This window comes from Myiozetetes cayanensis, unplaced genomic scaffold (assembly GCF_022539395.1).
Source record: "Myiozetetes cayanensis isolate MyiCay16 unplaced genomic scaffold, myiCay2020 scf16, whole genome shotgun sequence".
Lineage (NCBI taxonomy): Eukaryota > Metazoa > Chordata > Aves > Passeriformes > Tyrannidae > Myiozetetes > Myiozetetes cayanensis.
This window is the reverse complement of record NW_026087270.1, coordinates 8,570,652-8,592,574: the sequence shown is the minus strand read 5'-3', so window position 1 is coordinate 8,592,574 and position 21,923 is coordinate 8,570,652. Positions and strand designations below refer to the sequence as shown.

The 21,923-nt window shown below is 40.4% G+C and overlaps 1 protein-coding gene across 3 annotated transcripts in view; it reads right to left on the bottom strand.

The window, feature by feature from the left end:
- The window catches only part of ZNF423 (zinc finger protein 423), a 228,729-nt gene that overhangs the window by 75,308 nt on the left and 131,498 nt on the right, over window positions 1-21,923 (bottom strand). For 2 of the 3 annotated variants that reach the window (XM_050311213.1, XM_050311214.1), the window contains 2 exons: window positions 18,315-21,538; window positions 11,611-11,695 (listed from right to left, as the gene is read on the bottom strand). In XM_050311213.1, coding sequence (XP_050167170.1) covers window positions 11,611-11,695; window positions 18,315-21,538 — 3,309 coding nt within the window. The remainder of the gene's footprint in view (window positions 1-11,610; window positions 11,696-18,314; window positions 21,539-21,923) is intronic. The other variant, XR_007628425.1, reaches the window with a different exon arrangement.

Below are 21,923 nucleotides of genomic sequence, written 5' to 3'. Positions count from 1 at the left end.
ATATAAAATACATATTTGGGGTCTCTAGAGTTCTCTTCCTAGTAAGTCATGTTCAAACAAGAACAAAGATACAAGATAAATATAATTACACCTTGTACATTTATGGTCTAATAGTACTTCTACTGGAATGAAAAATCAAACCTCAATCACTTGTTAACAATAAAGGAGTTTCGAGTCATAGTTCTAGAGGTAACAGAGCCACACCTTTGTGTCAGCTGAAATCAGGCCTCAGAGCCTGCATGACAAAGGTCTCTTCTTTAAAACTGCAGACTATTGTTTAGATTGCATGGACTACTAGTGCACAAAACACAAACCACTCAGGAGTTAATGTTTCCGGGCAATGTCTGTGCTGAACTCCAGAACTGCTAATCTTCACCATCTTTCACTCCTTGGAAATGGAGCATTTACAAGCAACTGCACCTTTCCCTTTCAAAACAGGCTGTTTAAAAAAATACAGAGTAAGTTTTCCCCACATCAACTCTACATAGACTCTTGGACACCCAAAGTTAACCACCTATGGACAGAAATCTCCCACAACCAAACGGTATGATGGTACCTGAGCATCAGATGCCTTGACAATGAGTATTAATACCACTAACATGCTTACAGGAAGAAAAATCCATACAAGTTTTAGTGAAAACATTTAAAGAACCTAGTTTTCCTTTTAATAATGCTTTAATAACATATTCAACTTTTCCAATACCTCAACTTTTGTAGTGTATTTGGATTCCTGTATTTTGCAGTGTATTTGGATTCCTGTATTCAGTATTTTTGGATTACTGTAGTATAATTGTTCATCTAGATTTTCAGATGGAATATAAAGTAAACTTAATAAATAACATCTCATGATTTAAATTCCTCATTCCTTGAAAGGTCATCATTCTGGTTTAATAAAAACATTGTTGGTTTCATTTTTGGGTACATTGGAATTAGTTTTCAAAGGAAATTCTCTCCATTAATGTTCTTTAAGTGAAGGCACAGCTACTCCCAGTTTTAAAAGATTTTACAGGTGAAGGGAAAGTTGCTTTGCTTTCCTTTTTTCACCCCAAATCCTTTTCTTCCAAATCAAAATTTGATCTATTCTTTTTTTTTTTTCTTTTTTTTTTTTTTAAGAATAAGGGGGGATAAAAAGAGAATTTCTTAACTAGAAAGTAAACAAGGAGAAAATGTCACTGGAATACTTTCCCTTCGACTTTAGCTATCTATATCCGGCCCAGCTTGAATCAGTTACTGTTCATTGCATGAGGTTTCATCATTTAACTTTTGTTGCCAATATTTATTCCAGGATATAACTCACAGTCATGGGGTTTAAGAAATATTTCTCCATACCCCGATAATACGTGATATCTGATGCGTGCAAAACGTAACAGCAGAGGACACGCCAGTGGTGCTAGTTGATGTTGATCCTTTAAAACATCCAAACTCTATTCAGAGCAAACCTAAAACCTATGGATCTGCCTAGCCTGAACCATGCTAAAAAACTTCCCAGTGAATACAGAACAGGATAAAGTCATAAGATCCAAACACTTCACAGTTACACACACAACATTCAATAGACTTGGTCAATTTCAAGGCCCTTGACTGGCCACCAGATGATGAATGATGTGCAGCTGAAGGCAGGATTAAATCCCAAGTAGGCTATGAATGACTCAAGTGGGGTGTAAACATGTAAGCAGTGTGCTGTGCACTTCCTACCACGTACTATTTTTTGTAGTCTTTTCCACCAATTCAGGAGGTGCAAAAAAAGGAAACACTGGACCAAATTGCCTTTGGCCTATTCCTACAGGAAGCAAAAAGGCTCAGCTCCTCCCCATGGGGTCAGCACCTCATCCACCCCATCTGTAGCTGGATTTGTGCCAGCAGAACAAAACACAAAACAGAGATTGTCCCCCTGTACTGGGCACTGCTGATGCCACAACTCAAGTCGTGCATCCAGTTGTGGGCCCCTCATGACAATGAAGACATTGAGGTGCTGGAGCAAGTCCAGAGGAGGGAACGGAGCTGCTAAAGGATCTAGAGAGCAATTCCTACAAGGAGTGGCTGAGAGAGCTGAGGGTGTTCAGCCTAGAGAAAAGGGGCTCAGAGGAGACCTTATTGCTGTCTACAACTCTCTGAAGGAGGCTGTAGCCAGGCGAGGGTCAGCCCCTTTTCCCAGGTAACAAGCAAAAAGAGGAACTGGCCTCAAGCTGTGCCAGGGGAAGTTCAGGTTGGACATCAGGAAGAATTTTTTCACTGAAAAGGTTGTCAGGCATTGGAAGGGGCTGCCCTGGGAGGTGAGTGGAATCACCATATCTGGAATTGTTCAAGAAACAACTGGATGTTGCACTCAGTGCTCTGGTCTAGTTGACAAGGTGGTGTTCGGTCAAGGGTTGGACTCAGTGATCTTGGACCTCTTTTCCAAATGATTCTATGAAATGGGTGAAACAGATGACTATGGAATACAGTGGGGTGTTTTGGCTTGCTATGGAGCTCTGCCTTCTGAAGACCATGGTATTCATATCCATGACTTCTTTGAGTTTTTCAGCTGTGGCAGGACAAAATTTTTTCATTTATAAAATCATGATCTGCCAGTTCTTTTGACACTACTACAGGGAAGTCTGACAGGGACAGCCTGAAGTCTTCTTCCTCAAGCTTACTGTGCAATCACCTGGTAGTTATTGGCTGTCAAAAGAATGTAAGTTTTTTATTTTTTAACTAAAGAAATGTAATTTTTAAAATGGCACACAGTGAATCTGCCAAGTCAAAATATTCAATTAAAACCCTTCTGATTTTTAAAAAAAGGCCCAAAGCTGTCAAAAGTTACTAATAAATTGAACAAAAAAAAGTCTGTGACAAAACCTTGCTATACGAGGAAGCAGCTCATCTGTACAAACTACAGAGGCAAAGGCTTTATGTGTGCCAGGAGCCTGGAAACATGGAAAAAAAAGGTAGAAGCCTTAAATAGTTTACAAGGGCTTCCTTCGTGATTTCCTCCATGAATGCAAAAAAAAAAAAAAAAAAAAAAAGGTGCCAGTAACCCAAAGAGACAGAGCATCCAGGGAGGCTTGTATTTGATTTGAATTACTTGCCAGCTATGACAAAACAGAAATAATTTTTTAAGGGTCATGTCAATTGGCAACCTCTTGTTCTAGGACACCAGATTAAATCTTCCCCAAGGTTAAGGATGATGTTGAGTTTGAACTATAATTAAAGGCAATGGGCCAACTGTCTCACTTTGAAGTCAACCAAGTAACAGGAGGTACAAATCTGGACCTTTAACATACGAATAAACCCTTTTTTTCTGATAACTATAGCCAGGGTACAGCATATGCACACCAGTACCCTTACTGATTCAAAACCAGAGAGCTGTTCCATAATCAAAAGAGTAGAAACCAACATTTTAGGTCCAGTGCTCAAAAGTGCTGAATATTGAACCAAATATTCAGAAAGAATGAAATCCAGAGTTTTATCAGTAGAAAAGGAATTTAACTACAGATTACTGATATTATATACATTCTTTTTTCATTTTCCTATGGCTGGAAACAGTCTGGAACTTTGTCTAGGTTTCCCCAAAGAGGTAAAAAGAGTATTTTACAACTCTGCCTAAGCTAATTCCTAGCTAACCCAGTACAGGTTTTTCCAGTTTCACTAAACATTCATTCCTTTGTTCCTTACTCACTTCTCATGTATCATCTGTCTTTCACAAAAACACACAAAAATCTTTCTGTCAGTCAAGAAAGGTAGTACTGGTACCTGATGTTTCCAAACCAATACATTCATTTGGCAAATAAAGAAGAAATGGGGATAACATTTACTTTATCCAGATAAAACTGTTATCTGTTAGTAAGTTCCCTTAAAGAAATCATCAACATCTAGATTTTAAGGACATAACTGATACAGACATTAGTCCCACATAAGGAAAAGGACAACATCCTGAAAACATTACTTATGTGAAGCCTGAAGACTACACCTAGAAATGGTGGTGGGTTTTTCCCTCCTCCACTCACAAGATATATTCTGGTGGTTTTTTCCTTAAAAGTAGGGCACAGAGGGGTGCTGACCTCTCCACCAGAAAGCAGAGTCATTTTGCCATCTGCAGGGAAAACCCAAGCCCCATATGGTGAGGACCTGCTTTCTTTTCTATATTCAAGATTAGCAAAGAGTGGACTAAGAAATTTGTTTGTAAATTTAGAAATACAGGGCCCTGCACATATCAAATATCTGAGAATAAGGTAGAAAGCACCTCTGCAGACTTTTAAATACAAACATAAACAGTTTTCAAGGTTCATTAATAAAATGAAGACCAAGTTACACATTCAGAAAAATTACTTCTACACAGAGCAAAGTTTACTAAAAAATAGCATTTTTGTGCTGCACTGATGTTGAAAGAGTGGGGCTAGATTGAGGTGCTTGCTAAAGATAACTTTGAAGAAATATCACACTTAGAACTCAGACTGATTGCAGAAAAGGTGCTGTATCAACTGCTCCCTTTATGAATAAATATGAAACTACCAGGAAAATGTTTAAACAGGTGTAATCATCACTGCATATGAAAATTGAGTTTGGTGGCTGTAAGGAATCTTAACATGGTTAAGAAAGAATGAAAGCAATGTAAAACTGTGATCACAGCCGATTATGCATGTATCATGCAAAACAGGAATGTTGTCATAGCAGCTATAAAAATGTCAGTGAAAACTGAACTACTATTACCAAGTTGTAAATGAAATGAAAAATGCAAAAGGAATATGTGAATGAATACATTAAGGGAAATGTTATTTCTTTCCTGATAGATAAACAAGCAAAAATAAATAAATTCTCATGAAATGGAGTAATTTGTGTGAACAAATATGCATAGATAACAATTGCAGGAGGCCACATATGCACAGTACAACTGGATAAAATTATTAAGATTTTGGATAAGTAGTTTTCCAGCCTTAGAAAGGAAGGAACAGTAAAACCATAATGTTTTGAAACTAGTTTCAAAGTAAGAAACCAACTAAGTAATAGATAATTATATTAATTATATTAAAGGCCAGTGTTGTTTTATACTAAAGGGAGTAGCTTTTGTCTGTTAGCAATGGCAACTTGGCTTTCAGGACAGCTACGCTGTTAAAAAGTGTGACTTGTAAAATGAAACATTTCTAGCTTTTAATACACTATACTAATTACAACATTTAATTACTTGTACAAGTGGTTAATGCTAAAAGTAATGAATGCAAAAATACCTAACCAGGGCTTAGAGTCGGACAAAATGCCAGGAGGACCTTACTGACAGGAGCAGATCCTTCTGCCCAAGAGCCCGAGCCAGCCACAATCCCCACCTGGGCAAAGTCTCCTGTGGCAGCACCACCAGGACTCCGGTCACCCCACGGCACTTGCACTCCCTGGGTTTAAGGCTCTCATGGGCGTGTGGAGACATCATGTATGTTCTTCACCTTTTAAGGTAAGTACACTTTGGTGTACTTACAAAAATAAAAGTCTAGTACATATTCTTTATTAAAGCAACTCCACATAGAACTGGATACTGAAGCAAGCACTGAGTAAATATATGAAGGTTGTACCTTCATTTCTGCATTAAAAGAGCAATTACTTGTAATATGATTTACAAACATCAAAGTTTAAAAAAATATTTCTGAGTTCCTAATGTGTCTATAATTAATTCACACATTCAGCTGTTGAGTTCAGAAATATGTTCCTGTTGATAATTTGCAAGTAATGCTTAAAAAACAATCTGGCACATTTTTATTTGCCTTAATGCCTAAAAGCTATTACCAAGATAGTGCTTTACAATGTCATCATCATTGCTACAATGTAGATGCTTTAACTAACAGCAGTGCTTAGATCTGAAGAGTTTCTCTAAAGAACTGAACAGTTTTGTCTCAGGACACAGTCATAACAGTATGTTACCAAACAGAATCACAGAATCATTCAGATCAGAAAAGATCTCTGAGATCATTAAGTCCAACCTTTGGCTGATCACCACCTTGTCAACTAGACTGTGCCACTACGTGCCACATCCAGTCATTTTTAGAACACAAACAGCACCCTTAAACTTTAAATCAATTAGAATTCAAGCATTGTGTGAAACAAAATGTGCAGGAAAAAAATAGGAATTTCACAAGCATTAAAGATGCCCTTCTTCCAATATTGACAACGTTTATTTCACATAAAATAAAACATGTTTTATTACAAGAAAGATTCTGAAAAGTTTGCTGTCCTCAACTCAGTGAGAAAGAGGAACAAAGTGCTTCACAAGATCAGGCCTGAGTATCAGAAGCACTTCCCATCCTCATCAGAGGTACCCAGCGCTGGTCTCTTTACATGTATAAAAGTAATTTCTGCAAAAACAATGCTTACCTACATCCTTGTTAGACAGTCACGCACTCAGAATCTACTGTGACAGGTAGGAATTCAAGACAATCCAAAATGAGTCGGAATTTTTATTCACATAATATATAAATTAGCAATTTTGTTAAGATCTGAATTTATGGAAACTGTGAAACATAAATCAAAAGAAAAAACTGTTTGCTTCAATTTTTAAACAGAAGAGGAAAACATAACTGGGAATATATGATTTATGCTTGATTTTGAGTACTATCTCAACCCCTTCACCCCTGTGCTGGTTTCATCTTAGTGATGGAGATTGGTATCAACTGCTAATTCTTCCAAACATAAAATCAACTTTCTAAATTGCTGCTTTTTAGAAAATTATTTCTATAGTTATTAATTCAGTTTGGCCTCTTATGAACACCCAACTGATTTCATTATTTTTAAATATTTCATTATTTTAAAATGTTAACAAAATAACAAATCTATAGTTGGTCATTTTTTGTTTAGAACACTGGTATGCATTTGAAAGAAATGTAACTGTGAATGGATGTTTCCCCTTCTCTTTGTGTTTAAATCTGGCAGAGTGTTTCCAGAACTTGAAACATGATCTCCAAGGGCAGGAAAGGTAATTAAGATCCTTGGGAGTCCTGTGCTACATACAATGTATGTATGATATGCCATGGCTTGGGGCAGTCCTCTGAAAACTCTCCCCGTTCCTCCAAACACAGTGTTTAACTTGCTTGTCCCCAACACATCAAGCAGAGAGGTGTTTGTCCAGGCTGCAGTTCAAGAACCAGGCCACAGAACAATTTCACTGTGACTTCTGGAAGCTTTGCCTTCAGCACTCTCCTTCGTCCCCAGTGGCTCCCAAAGCACAGACAGAGCCTCATGCTTCTCATCGCACACACTGCAGCACATCCAGCCCAGCCCCTCCCTCCCTCGCTGCTCACCAGTGTTCAGACGGGAATCTGGACTGGGAGCACTGGCAATTGCACAGGTAAGGACAGGAGCAGCATCAGGGCAGGGCTCTGCTGAGCTCCAAGGACTCAGACAGCCTCCCATGACCCCATTAACGCTTGCACTCCTTCGGAGCCAGAGCCAGAAGGAACGTTAGAGCAATCCCAATGTTAGAGCACAAACCAGGAATTGGTGTGTTCCCAGCACTAACTGAGCCCCAGTTGAGTTTCCTGTGCATGTTTGCCAGGAAAGAATGGGAGACAGAAGGGTTGGGACAGTTACTCATCTTCTTTGAACATTAAATGGAAAACATCCCCCATCTAATCGAGATAGAGAGAAGTACTGCTATGGCCACTTCTCTTATCCAAACAGCTGAGAACTCCAGCAGGGATCTGAATGTGCTTCCCCTTGATACTGGGCGAACTGACCCACTTGGAGAACAAGTCTGTGGAATTTTGTGCACCCTGAAAATTATTAATTAGGGCATCCAGCCTGGCTGTAGGAATAGCATAGCTGTAAAAACCCAACATGAAAACCCTGGGTGTAATCCTTAGGTCCCTGTGCAGGGCTCTGAGTGGGTTTCCCGTGGCAGTGCACGATGGGAGCAGCCACTGCTCATTTGCCATGGGGACTCAGCAGTGACCCCGTGATGGAGACTGAAGTTCCACAGCTCCCCCAGCCACTGGGGAGAGGCTGCACTGACAGATTTCCACGTTCCTGGCTGCTGCCATGGCTGCTCAGTGCCCCCCGTAGAGCCCACGGCCACGAACGCCCACCCTCCCCTGCATCTAATAGAGACGGCACATCAGAGGCAGTGGTAGGTGGGGAGATGAGGGGGAGAAGCTTTAAACATTGCCAGGTCAGCGCAACAGGAGGTAAGCAAGTACAGAGGCTGCAAGAACTACTGAAAGTTTTTGATATAGTCCCAGGTGGACTCCCCAATGCCTGTAAATGTTTCAAAGGGGGATCCCCTTTCTGTGGGCATGGAAATGTTTCAAAGGAGCCCCAATCGGTGCAATGTTTCAAAGACCACTGCTCTCTAAAAATTCCAACCAGAACAGCCCCCCTTCCACCAGCTGAAAAGCTTCCTTAACAGATTCCTTCCTGGCTAACCCCAGCTGAGGAGGTCTGTTCTGCTGCATAGAGCCCTTCCACTGGCCCCAGTGAAACTGAAACAAAACATCTCCCGTTTCCCTCCTCTGGGGATGTATCCAGCCTGCTCCTTCCCTGGGGACCTCGTGCAGGACCCAATGTGCCTCTGTGTTTGTGCACAGGATGTGAAGGGCTAGAGTGCAGAAGGGTAATTTTTCAAAGCAGTGTGTGGGAGTAGCACTGGAAATTCCCTGCGTATGCTTTGAAAAAAATAAGCCCCCTACCTCCATGAATTATGAACAGGGCCTCTGACTCCAGACTGAGGAGCTGAGAGGAGGGAAAAGGGAGGCACAGTCAACTTAACTGGAAGCAGTTTTTAAGACTATGATGTCAGAAACAATTGAATTCTTTAATCATATTATGGACACTCATACTTAATAAGTATAGCTGCAACAGAGGAGGGATTCCTTTGTTGACAGTCACTTGAGCAGAATAAAACTCTAAGCAAGTGCTTAGGATATCTCAACTATTGATTTTGTGTTTCTCAAAGTATGAGAAGAAAGTGCTGCTGAGAGGACTTGGATTATCAAAGCCAAGGGATTTTTTACCTAAAAATTACACGTCAAGGCTAACTTCATTGTCTTGGCTCACCTCAAATTCAAAAGAGAGATAAAAATCTCTCCCTGGAAATGCTTATCCTAGTCAAACTCTTATCTTAGATTGGTATCAATCATTCATTTTCCCCAGACAGCATCTCAATGACTATATTAAACCAGACACCTTCACTTTAGACAGATACAAGTTCATTGAGTTAAGGCCAGCCCTAAGCTCCTGAGGACACACAGTCTGAGAGCAAGCCCCACCTGTGCCCCAAAGCCCTGTATGATCACTCTGAGATCTCAGTGTCCCCCCAGCACTAACAAATCCTCCTCAGTAGATCTTACATTGACAACGATGACATTAAAAATCCCTGTGAAACCGACCCGGGCTGCAGAAACAGCTACCCTGTTTTCTGTCTCTCACTGCCCATCTGGCTAGACTCGATCTAACACAGAGCAGGGAAACTCTTGCACCTCTTATTTTATAAGTGAGGAACCAGCCTGAGCAGTAAGGAGTCATGTCTCTCCTGAGGCCTGAACAAGGCAACAAGGCTCTCAGGCTGTCATCAAAGGGCACAGGAGCAAGCCCAAGACGCAGTCCAACACTCTCCTTACTATTACCAACTCAGAACTACGCAAATTAACACCAAAAATCTGCATAGCATTTATTGCTGAAGAAATGGTGACATCTAGCCTCTTCTTCTCCCTTCAGTATTCCCTAGCAAAGAAAAAATACCAACAAATACAAGTGAGCAAACTCACTGGCAACACCTTTTCGGAAGCACTTGCATGTCCTGAAGGAGAAGGGGCCCAAGTGCCCTGTGAACCAAGACACCCAGAGTTGGAGGAATCTTGGCTATTACAGGTTTCTATACTGCTCTCTTTCCTAAACTGCACTATTAAAAGAAGTAGTGACCTGAACTTAATGCACATCCTCAGACCATACCTCAGCAAAGCAATATGAAGACACGACACCACAATGGAATAATCACACATTTTCTTACCATGTCCTGGTATTTACAATGTCTTAGGTGTACAGAACCGGGCCCATGTGCACCTTTGTATTTTTACAGAGTTCTTCCAAATACGTATAATAACTTACGTACAGCTTCAAGGAAATAACAGGTACAGTATTCATCAGCACCACACTTTTCTCATCCTTCTATGCCTTCTACTCCTGTTGTTTTCCTACAGTACTAATAGCAAACCTTGTAAGGTCACGTAGAGAATTGTGTATGATTCCAGACAGCACTAATTTGAGGACCTACATATATAAACTACACATATCAGTTAGTGGAAAATGAAAAAATTATGTCTTTCCAAAAGGAAAAGTGATTCCCCTCTTAAATCAAGCAGAACCTTAACTTGGCATTTCAAGACCTTTGTATTTAAAAATCATTTATTAGGTACTGGATCACAAATTAAGTTGAAACAAGTGCTAAGCTTGCCTAAGGACTTCCTTCTTAAAGAAAAATCTAGGGGGGAGCTACATGAAATCACTATGGTCCAATTAATAAGGATCTCACTCTTCAAGCTTGCAAACAAGAGATTACATTAGCACCTGCTACAAAAGCAAACATTTTTAGATATCTTCATCTTAACCTGCTTGACATTAACTTAAAACTCCTGCCTGGCTCTTGGATGAAAATTATTGTGACTGACATGCATATTTTTCATTTGGGGGTGAGGGTTTGAAGACTGTCAGTCCACATTTCTCTCTCTTTCTGGTATTTATGCATAATCCACTTCAAAGCTAACAGGAGTTACATACTTGAATTGACGGGACAATAATTTCCTAAATGTAAAATTGTTGAAGGAAAGCCATTAGGCTTATGGGAGATAAATGCTGCATGTGAAGGTAGGAGACACAATGGAGAGCACTGTAGGGTCCTTGAAGGGTCTCACCCAACATGTGCCTATACATATGTAAATAACTCCTTGTGGTCTATGCATCAAAATAAACTGACCTCTTGGGCCAACACATATATTTATAACATCTGTACAGACAAGAAAAACCTTTCAGAAAAGCAATCATACAGCTGCAGCAGAAATACAACCCACCAGATCACAATAACGCTTTTACTAACTCCTGCAACAGGACTGTAGTAGAAGGCAGAAAGCACTGAATTTTAAAACACTTGCATGTCTGAAAAGTTGAGCTTCCTGAAGTCCAGAATTGTTGGAAAAAGAAAAAAACCCATTGAAATAACTGTAAGTGTTTTGTTTTGACAGTGTTCCTCAGGAATTCACCACACTTAGCTGGGAAAATGCTAGCAGTTACATCTATTCAATGTCATGACATACAAAATTGAAACATAATTGCTCCTAAGTGGTTGACAACTAGCAAGTACTTTTTACGTAGATAGAGAGGAATTTATGCTATCAAATGGAAGATACTGTCAAAAGTTTGATTTTAATATAAATGAAAATGCTACATGAGGACTCAAAAGGATAAGGAAAAAAACTCAGTAGTAACACTTTTATAACCACATATTTAAAAAGCTTTGAAGAATCATTACATCAAAATCATTTTCCTTGAAAAATAAAAAAATAAATTACAGCATGAATATTAACAAGTAATTCGTATAGTGAATTTCAAAGAGTAGTAAAAAACAAGCAGCCAATGAGTGGCCTAGTGTAAAGAATGTCTTACCAATCATATGGTTAGCGACATGGATTTGTATCTCTCTCTCATTCTCAAAGGTCATCTGGCACTTGATGCATTGATAGGTCTTTTTCTGTTTAATAACCAAAAAGAGATTAGAGAAAACTGCACTGTAGCATAAGGCAAGTGTGATCATGAATATAGCATGTTACATGCTTCAAATTTCCTCCACCGAGGTCTGTTTTGCTCATATATCCCCAGACCAGGCTTTTCTGGGACCATAAACACAATCTCTAATTAGCAACCTGCTTTAGGAAAAAATTTCAATTTCAACTTAAAAAATTTCAAATTACAGTACTTGAAAATCTGAGTACTTGAGTCGTAATGAGATTGTTCCTGTCATTTAACCCATTGCAGTAAAATTCCCACAGAGTGAAACAAAAGACAGAAAAATAACTGTTTTCAGAATAAGATCAACTTTCTCAAAAAATTCCACCTTTTGTTAAACTCAAAACACAGTAGGTAAAGCACCTACAGTTACATGGGTAAGTGAACAAAAAAAAATGCATTTTGTATTGGTCTCCCATCAGAAATCCTGGAAAAACTGCATTACCACAAAAGAACTGTTTCCTAGCACAATCTGTTTATATTTTCTCCATCTCAAAGTCAAACCAGGGAGGCCTAGATGCAGAAGTCAGGAGACAGTGTGAAGAAGCAATTACATGAACCATTTATTCAAACAGGGAAAATGAGGTTTGCACTCAGATTGACAGTGGTACATGTACTTCTGCAACATGACAGGAAAAAATCCATGAAACCATTTGCAGAAATTAAAATGCATGTTGACAAGTTAGACATCCAAGTCAGAAAAAAAAAAAAAAAAAAAAAAACAAACCCACAAAACCCATGAATGCTAAGCTTTTGTACACTTGCAAAAACTCTTATTTCCCAAAGCAGGAGTGTGGTGCTCTGGTCTAATGTACAGCTCATTTACTGCATGGGAATATGCTGTCTAAATAGACATCTTTTGATGTGTAATTTAGAAAATTGGTCCTTTCGTGCCTTCTTCTTTCTGGAAATAATTCCTACTGCAACACTTGCCACTAGGCAGGAGCAGGAGCATGCAGTGCATAACCTTACGGCTCGAGCTGATGGCAGCAGAACACACGTGACACCTCAGCACACTGGCCACCAGCTCAGTTAGCTGAGCAATGGATGAGAACCCCAAGCCAACAGCACTGAGAAACTCAACTCAGTAAGCAACACCCTCTGAACTTTTTAGAAGGAAAACATTTTGTGGGTATTTTTTGTGTACTTTTAGATGCACATCACTTTTTCATACAGCCTCCACCCCATATCCACATATAGAATCCCATTTTTAGGACAGCAGTAATAAGTAAGAAGTTTTGAGTTAGACAGGGGAGTTGCTGCCACCCCCTCTGTGCATGGGATCCAATTTCCTCAAGCACCTGCTGAGGAAAGAACAAATTAGGTGCTGCCAAGAGCTTCTTAACTACTTCCCGTGTCATCAATGGCAACAAGTTAGCCTGCTGGAGGTTAATGAACATGCTGTAATACCATAATAACAAATGCACCAGTCTATGGATGTTACGTGTATTCCATGAATTCTGTACCAGTGTGTGTTTGCACATAGGCAGGGCTTTCTAGGCTAAAATAACAATGGGTGATTAACATGCTAATAGGGAGAAGGTTATTCTCCATTGGTCAAAAGCTGACACAGCCAACCACATAAAAGGAAATAGTTTGGATTGGCTAGTTATCCCTAGGCAGCTCAAGAAAGTATCCTCCTGGAGTCCATTCGGAAATCAAGGCTGTTAATGGAAAAGCAGCTGGATTTCTGCAGCACTCTTTCTGGGGAATCTATTCTGGCAGACAAGCACAGCACACATACGTACACATGACCTCTCAAACACACTGGCATACACATGCTGAGGGCTCCTAACTTTAAAAACAAAACAAAACACAGAAAATCTTGAAAGAGAAAAATGGGATTGGGCAGTGGCTGATTCATGTGGTCACATGTAAAACTTGAAACCTTCCTCTTCTTTAAAACTTCAAAGCTCAGTTTTGTGCCTCATCCAAAGCTTATCTCTGTTATGAGGGTTCCGTAAGTAACTAGCTAAAGAGGACAATATTTTAGCCTGACTCTATTTCAAACCTTTAAAGTTACATTAAACACAGACAAATGAATAAATTTTTTGATTGATTCAGTGCTTCTGAAAGCTACTTACTAACAGATCTGGAGACAGGATGTCCTTGTTTATCCACAGACCCAGCACAAACTCCTCCACACCATTTCACACCCTGCTTGGCATGAGCACCTCTCAAAGAAGATGGCAGATTTCAGACTTCCTCTGAGTATTACCTTCAGCCTCAACTGAGACCCATGCATGCAAAAGAGCACCTCAACCAAGGCCTCCTGTGACAAGGCACCCCACTTGATACGGAATGAGGTTAATAAATGGCCTCATACAGGTCTCAAAATAACTATAGCCAAATTAGCACACAAATGTACATGCAAGAGGAGGAAGAGCTGATTTTTTGGCTCATTAATAACTGTCTTTAAAAGAACGTCACACACTTCCATTACCAGTAAATGGGAAGCACTAGTTTTAATATCAGGTTATATTAGTTCTGCTACCAAATATGGTCTTCTACTACCTTTTTCTGCTTCATGAACATTATTAATGGATCGGTTATCCTTTTCATAAGTTTTATCTTCAAAAGCCATGACAACAAAGATGGCCACACTCTGAGGAGCTAACACAGTCTAGGTGATGGCATCTAGATGACAAAAGAGATCAGATGAGCAGACTTTCAGCTGAGAGCTCAATCCCTATTAAGTCAAGATATTTAATTCTAGTCTTGGCACAAAATCGTACTAATAACAACAGAGGGTTCTGTTTTCTTTTCTGAAGTATCTATTGTTCTCCTGGGTTTTCCAGACTATCCTCCTTTAAATCTGGAAATGGTTTCCTGTTCTACAAAGAAAATATTCCTCCACTCAAGTGGATTTACAAGGGAAGAGAAGGGGTGTGGGGGAGAACAAAGAGAAGGAATTGAGTCCAAGAAAGTGTGCAGGAGAAAAGGAACTGAGTAAAGGAACACAATAGGGTTTATTCTTCCAACTTTCTATGCTGCCTCCTTTGCTTCTTCAGTCCAAATAACCTAGGTGGGCTAAAAATAGCAACACCATTCAAGATGAAAACTTAACTGAACTCTAAGCATTTGTCATTGTCAACGTTAAACAAGCAGTGTTCATGATACCTGTGGTACAAAATAAGGATAAATCTGTATAAAAGTAAGAACTGCTTGAAATGTGACTGTGTCCAATATTGGGAAATGAGAAATCTCAATAATAAACAACCAGTTACGTTTCTCGAGTTATGCACATTCCCTTAGAAAGGATGTGAAAAGGAATTAATAAAATGTATTCAAAACTGAAGGTGCCATGCACAGAAATAAGTTCAGAAAAACAGGAAAGCATTACCTCTGATGAGATCTCAATAGAATGAAAAAAGGTCTTGAACTATACATGTATCAGATACTGAATGGTACCTCTACTAGTGATGCTTATCTGAAAAAAAACCAAAACTTTTTAGTCCTATCCAAACAGAATAGCCTATGTAAAACTATAAGAATTAAACACAAATTGATGTTAGAGCAATCTTTTGCTACTAAGATGTATTTTATTTATTGCTCCTAGTGATGCTTCTTATAGAAGACTACTGACTTGAATTAAAATCTCCTAAAAACAAATCCTCCAAAGTGGGTGTTGCCATATGCACAAGGCAAAAACTTTGCCTGCCTAGGAATCTATCTTACTGACCAACATGACTGGATCCTAGGTAGGCATCCAGAAACAAAGGTGATCAATTCCCAGATATTTCTTCCCATTTCTTTGCCATTCTAAATTGCAAGAGGAAGACAGAATGCAGCAGGATTTTTAAGGGTTATTACTTTTCTTTCATTCTTATGGATAAAAAAGAACCAAACTCCAAAACTGCCAAGCAATTTTAAGTGGTTTTCAATGCTCATTTAGGTGTCTCCAACTGATTTTCAGAATAAAATCTCGAATAATTCAATAGTAAAAAGTGAAACCAAAATATAACAAAATAGTCATACTTCCTTTGTGGTGCTATACGCACTTGCACATATACATAAACTTTAATAAAAAGGAATTGTTCCGTTTCTCCTGCTCTCTTTTTTCTTCCTGAACATTCTTTGTTCATCAAGCGCTAATATTTATTTTCTTCCTTTCTAAAAATCTAGTCTACCTATATTTTCCTTCTGACTGAACCTCATCCTAATCTTCATCTGTTTTTCCACTTAAGAAAGAAAAATCAATAAGGTGTTTGAAAAAAGAAATGTAGAAGTGTTCAAGAAGTGGAGAGAAGTAGCTCTTCTCTAGACATGTGCAGATTACATGCACTGTGTGCTAAACACTGCTCCGGTAAAGTGGTATTTTACTGTGCACAGCACATTACAAGATGACAAGAGAGATCATGTTCAACTTGCTTAGCTTTGCTATGAAGCCAGTGAAGTTAAGTAAATGCTATTCTTGAAATACAGAGATATATCATCATTTAAAAGACAATATAATTCTTTGAAAATCCCTGTACCAGGCAGACACAAAGGGCACTCATTGCCTTAAGAAACCTGAGTGAAACACCAATAGTTTTCAAGTGAACTGATATCAGAATTCAGGTCTTGTACCTAAACTGAAGGGTAAGATAATGAATTATTCCTAATAACAATATATCTGTTCCTGGGATGCATACCACAAAGGTCTCTGATATTAGCATATGTGCAGGCCATAGACACAGGTTGAAGGTACCGTTTGCCATCACCACAAATGCTGACTTTTCATTATCTTCTTCAAAGGACCTCAGAACTTTCCTCATGGGATGAAATCCAAAGCATTTACCTTATTGAAGAGCTTTAAACTTTCCCTGAGAGAACAAGTATGGAAGCTGTCACTGAGTAGGAGTTAAAGCAAGAAATAAGACAGAAAACGGCAATGTGTTCTGCCAGCTCATAGGAAGAGAAAGGTAATACTTTAGGCTACAGGCACAGCAATATGAATTAGACCTACTAAGATAACAGAGGTGTTTTAAAGAATTTGGAAGGAAATAAAGACCTGAGGAGGAGGAAGGACAATGACCTAGCCAGAGTCTCAGCTGAAATCTCAGAAGGTATCACACCAAAGGAGGGATATTTCCATTCCTCATTCTTCTGCAAAATTAGGTGTGTGTGCCTGGAGGCTTAGTCACACATTCACCACACCCAGAGGGAAAAACATCCAGTTGTTTTACTAACAGAAAAAAAAATATAAAAGAAATTGAAGTTTCTGTGGGATTGTCTCAGGAGCCTGGGTCAGGGCACTGAGGCAGTGCCAGTGTGTCCCTGCACAGCCCAGCTCGACCAGAGGTGACGCGTCCTGCCGGGACACAGCCTGCACCAGCTCTGCTGGAGGCATCTCAGCCTACATCCTCAGCACATACTTAGGGTCTCCTTTTACTTACTGAGCCTCTGGTGTTCTAGTTGAATGGTATTTTCAGGTTCTTTTAATTCAGTAAGATGTGTTTATGGGTGCTTTAATTAGCAGATTGACATAAACAGGCATCTCTACAGCTGGAATTATTCATTAGGAGTTGGGTGCCTAATTTCCTTAGATACTTTTGAAAATCTCACCCCATCATGTTTAATTAAAAATGTCAGATGATATCAATACTCAGATGTGTCTGCTGTTGGTCTCCTGAGAAGATTTCCAAAATCCACTTCTCATTCCATCTGTTCCTGACAGAGGAAGGACTGACTTGGCCCATTCTTGAACCAAAACGTCAACAAATAATTTTAAAAGACTATAAACTGCAAATGATATTACTCTCCCAAGTAGGCTTCTGGAACCTTACTTGGATCTGCATGTTCCCAAATAACTTGTAAGCTCAGAAATGGGAAAGCAGGCTATCTGTGAACAGTCAAGGACAGCACACTTACATGTGATCTGCATTAGACAACAATGTCCAGATTTGCTAAGAAAACTAAACTTACAGAAGGGCCATGAAGCAGGTTCTTTCAAAATCATACACACATACATGCATGCACACATGTATGCACACAGACATCCAAGTAACATCAAACCACTCACTCTGACAGACATCCATAAGGACAAGCTCTTTAGCACAGTAGTTTGTTTTAGGTGACAATTTAGGGGATATGGTGGAATTCACTACATTTTTCCTCAAAAATTCCTGTATCCTCCTGCTCATTTTTATTTCCCTAGTAAAAAATAATCTCCTTCCTCATACATGACAGATTAGATTTTGTTGTTGTTGTTTTGAGTACTCAGCATCTCCTTTTTTCATTAAATTGCCCCAGCTTTTCCAGATCTGCCAGTTCAGTAGAATCAGAGCTCATGGACAAACTCAGTCTCCACTGTTCAAGTGCCTTAGCTCTCTGTTGCTAGATCTAGGGCAGATCTATGGTAAAAAAATCTGATGTGCTGCCACTAGGAATCATTGAGCCTGCGAGGCTGAACAACTTTTAATTTTTCTATGTGCATCACCCTTCCTCCTGTTTTGTTGGGTTTTTTAGAAGCACAATTAATCTGGTAAAGTCACAGTGTGACTGCTTAAAAAAAAAACAAACCAAAACAAAACATCAGATCAGTTGTCACATTGAAGGTCTACATTTTATCCCTCAAACAGTTTAAATTCAGCTGTACTTACTCTGGGAACAGGGGACGTCTGGGTACCTTTCCTTTGGCCACTAGTCTCAGGTGTCAGGTCTCGGTGGTCTACCTGAATGTGGCTCTCTAGGTCTTCAGCACTTTCAAATTTGACACTACACTCTGGACACCTCAGACTGCCACATGGCCTCTCATTCACCTCCTGTGGAGTCAAGCCCGAAGACTGTCCATTCGTGCTCCTGGTCATGCATCCAGCACACAGGCCATAGGGAAGGCCATTCACATCCAACTTTACCAAGTCCTGCTTATTCCGGAACTCCTTCAAGCACAGCGCACACTTGTAGAGTTTTTGCAAGGCCTGGCCGTTGGGTGACGAGGTTGCAGAGTTTCCTGCCAATTTCTGCATATGGAATGTCCCGTGAATTTTCAGCTCCAGGGTGGAGGTGACTGTCTGCATGCAGACAACGCAGCGAAACCCGGTGAGGGAGTTTCTGAGATCTGGATGCATCTGGCAGTGCTCAATAAATTCCTCCTCGCTCTGCAGCGGCATTTTGCAGATCCGACATGTCCCTGTATCCAAACTCTTGCTGTGAGTGACTTTGTGCTCCGTCAGGGTCAGGAGTGACGGGAACCGTTCCCCACAGATGGGGCACATGTAGTGCTTAGCTGGGCCTCGATGGGTCTGCATGTGCTCTCTCAGGCCGTTTTCCGAGAAAAAGGTCCTGGAGCAGATATTACACTTGTGGCTACCTTTGATGAATTCTGCTTTCTTCCTAGAACAGTCATCCTCCCCAGGCCTGATGTTATGATCTCTCAAGCGATGGTTCTGCAAGAGGACCTCCATAGTGTAGGCAGCCCCACAAATGTCACAGCCATACATGGGCTCAGAAGCATCTACATCATCCTCACTGGCTTCATGACTGTTGGAAGTATCTGGATTCTTCATCAACATGTTCTGGATATCTGCCCCTTCTGCCTTCTTATTTGTTGGGGTCATGCCATTAGCTGTACCATTCTCAGCGCTCGCATCAAAAACACAGTGTTTTTCCCGCAAGTGCTTTTCGAGCAAGATGATGGCATGAAAAGCTTTGCTACAGAACTTGCAGTTGTATTTTTTGCTGTGGGTTGTGATGTGGCACTGCAGTTCTACTTCTGTGCTAAAGGTCTCACCACAGAAGATGCATTTGTGAGACTTTGATGGATTTCCCAAGTGACTATGCTTCACATGGATCTGGAGATCCACCTCCTTCCTAAAATCCCAGTTACAGGCTGTGCAACGATACATCTTCTTTTCATTGCTGTGCTTGACTGCCAGATGCACTTGGATAGATACCTTGGAATCAAAAACTTCTTGGCAAAGGGTGCAGTGATACAACACAAAAGTATGCATGTCCAACAAATGTTTCTGCAAATCATCCACTGAAGAAAACTGTTTGTCACAGCTCTCACATACATAATGAGTTGAAGTTGTCATGTAATGTACAGTGAGATGTTGCAGAAGAGACTCCTGGGAATCAAAGTCTTCTTTACACTGAGGGCAAGACTGTTTCCTCAACAGCAACTCCAAATGCAACTTTAAATGGGTTTGAAAACTTTCAAAATTTGAGAACTTTAGATCACACTGATTACATGGGTATTCACCATTAGACACTGAGTTTACGCTAGCAGAAAGCCGCTGCCTTTTAGGGGATGAGACTTCAACATCAGAAGAAACTGGACTCTGCTCTGCTTTTGACTTCTTATTGTGTGCCAGAGGAATGTTCTTGTGGTTTTCTTTAATATGCTTTGTAAGCTTCAGGATGGAGCCAAAAATGGGGGAGTTTGTGCAATAAGGGCATGAATAAACTTCCATAAAAGACTGTGTTGGCTGAATGACAGGGGAATCCAATTTTGAATTTCCTACATTGCAGTGAGTCTGCTGAATGTGCTCAGTCAAGGTTGCTTCGGTCAGAAAGCCCATTGAGCACTGGTTACAGAAGAAAGCGTTGTTGCCATCTTGAGGGGTAGCGTTTGGGCCACAGTGAGTAATACGGATGTGCTCCTGTAAGCTATTGATATCTGCAAACATCTCCGGGCAGTAATTACAGTGGAAGGCAGAAATGTTGCTAAACTGCATCATGGGATAGGCATGGTTCTTGTGCACTTTTCTCACGTGTTCATTCAAGTTGTACAGTGTAGGCATGGAATCAAGGCAGATCTGGCACGTGTGGCTTTGCTGAGGTTTGTCTGCATGAATGGTCTTTAGATGGATCTCCAGAACAGCAAGGCTGTTGAAATCGCGCTTCGAGCAGTATGGGCAGCTGTAAGTAACTTTAGACCAGTTCTGGCCTTCCTCTCTGTCAACAGACCTGGTTTTCTTCTGTCCTCTCAAAGGCTTTAAGGTCGAATCTGGGGTGGAACCTCTTTCCACCGATGCGCTGGAGTCGGGCGTTGCACTGCTCATGGATGCAACACTCCCCAAGACTGGGTCAGGGCTGATGCTGTGATTGCTGGAGTCAGGTTGTCTGTGGCTGTCCAAGTGGCAATAAACTTCCTCCACTGAAGAAAACTGCTCCGGGCACATAGGGCACTTGTGTTTTTTGTTGGCATGGGCTTGATGAATGTGTGAGAGCAGCGAGTTTTCATCTACAAATACTTCAGGGCAATGAATACACTGCAAATCGGCCTTCTCAGAAAGCTGTGGGTGGCGTGTCATTACGTGCTTCTCCAAATCTTCAGTCTGACTGAATGTCTCTTCACAGTAATCACACATAAAATCATCCTTCTTCACCTCTTTCTCAGTCTTTGCCATATGTTCCTTGTTCTTTTTATGAGCTTGCATGTGAGACTGCAATGAGCTGGTAGATGAAAACCCACGTTTACAAACAGTACACTTGAACGGTTTGCTGGAGCTGTGGGTTTTCAGGTGAATTTTGAGGTGGTCGCTGCGGGAGAACGCAGCCTCGCATTCGTGGCAATGGTACTTTTTATCCCCTGTGTGAAGCTTTATGTGGCGATCCCTACTTCTCTTGTGCTTAAAAAGCCGGCTACAGTAGGTGCATTTGAAAGGTAGTTTGTCACTGTGGATCTGCTCGTGCCTTTTAAGGTAGCTCAGGCGAATGAAGGACTTATCACAAAACTGACACGGATATGGCAGGCCAGTCCCCCCTTCCTCCTCCCCGATGCCGAGATCACACCCATCTCCTATCATCTGAGTGGGTGATGCAACATCTTTGCTGGAGGGAGATGAAGCCACCCAGGAGAGTTGTGGGTCGTCATCACCATCTGTAATGGGAAAGCAGAAAGGAGATTAAAAACAATTCCCAGTGCATCTGTGAAATAAGGACAAAGCTCTCAACAACACTATGGGCTTCTGCTACTACAGCATTAAAAAAAAAAAAAATCAACTCAAAAACCCCCCAAAAACCCTCTTGAATTTCAAAGGAGGTTTGAGAAAGAGAAATAAAAATATATTTGTACACATAATTCACAAATATGCCAACATCTAGTGTTAATAAAAAGCATTTTTCTTTAGCAGGTTTAACACCTGCTCACTGTACTGTAAAGCAATAAACAATGAATAAAGAAAGCGAAACACAATGTGCAATGAAGCAATACAAACATTTCGAAAAGCTACAGTGTTAAGTGATCACCTGTGAATTTGTGGGTC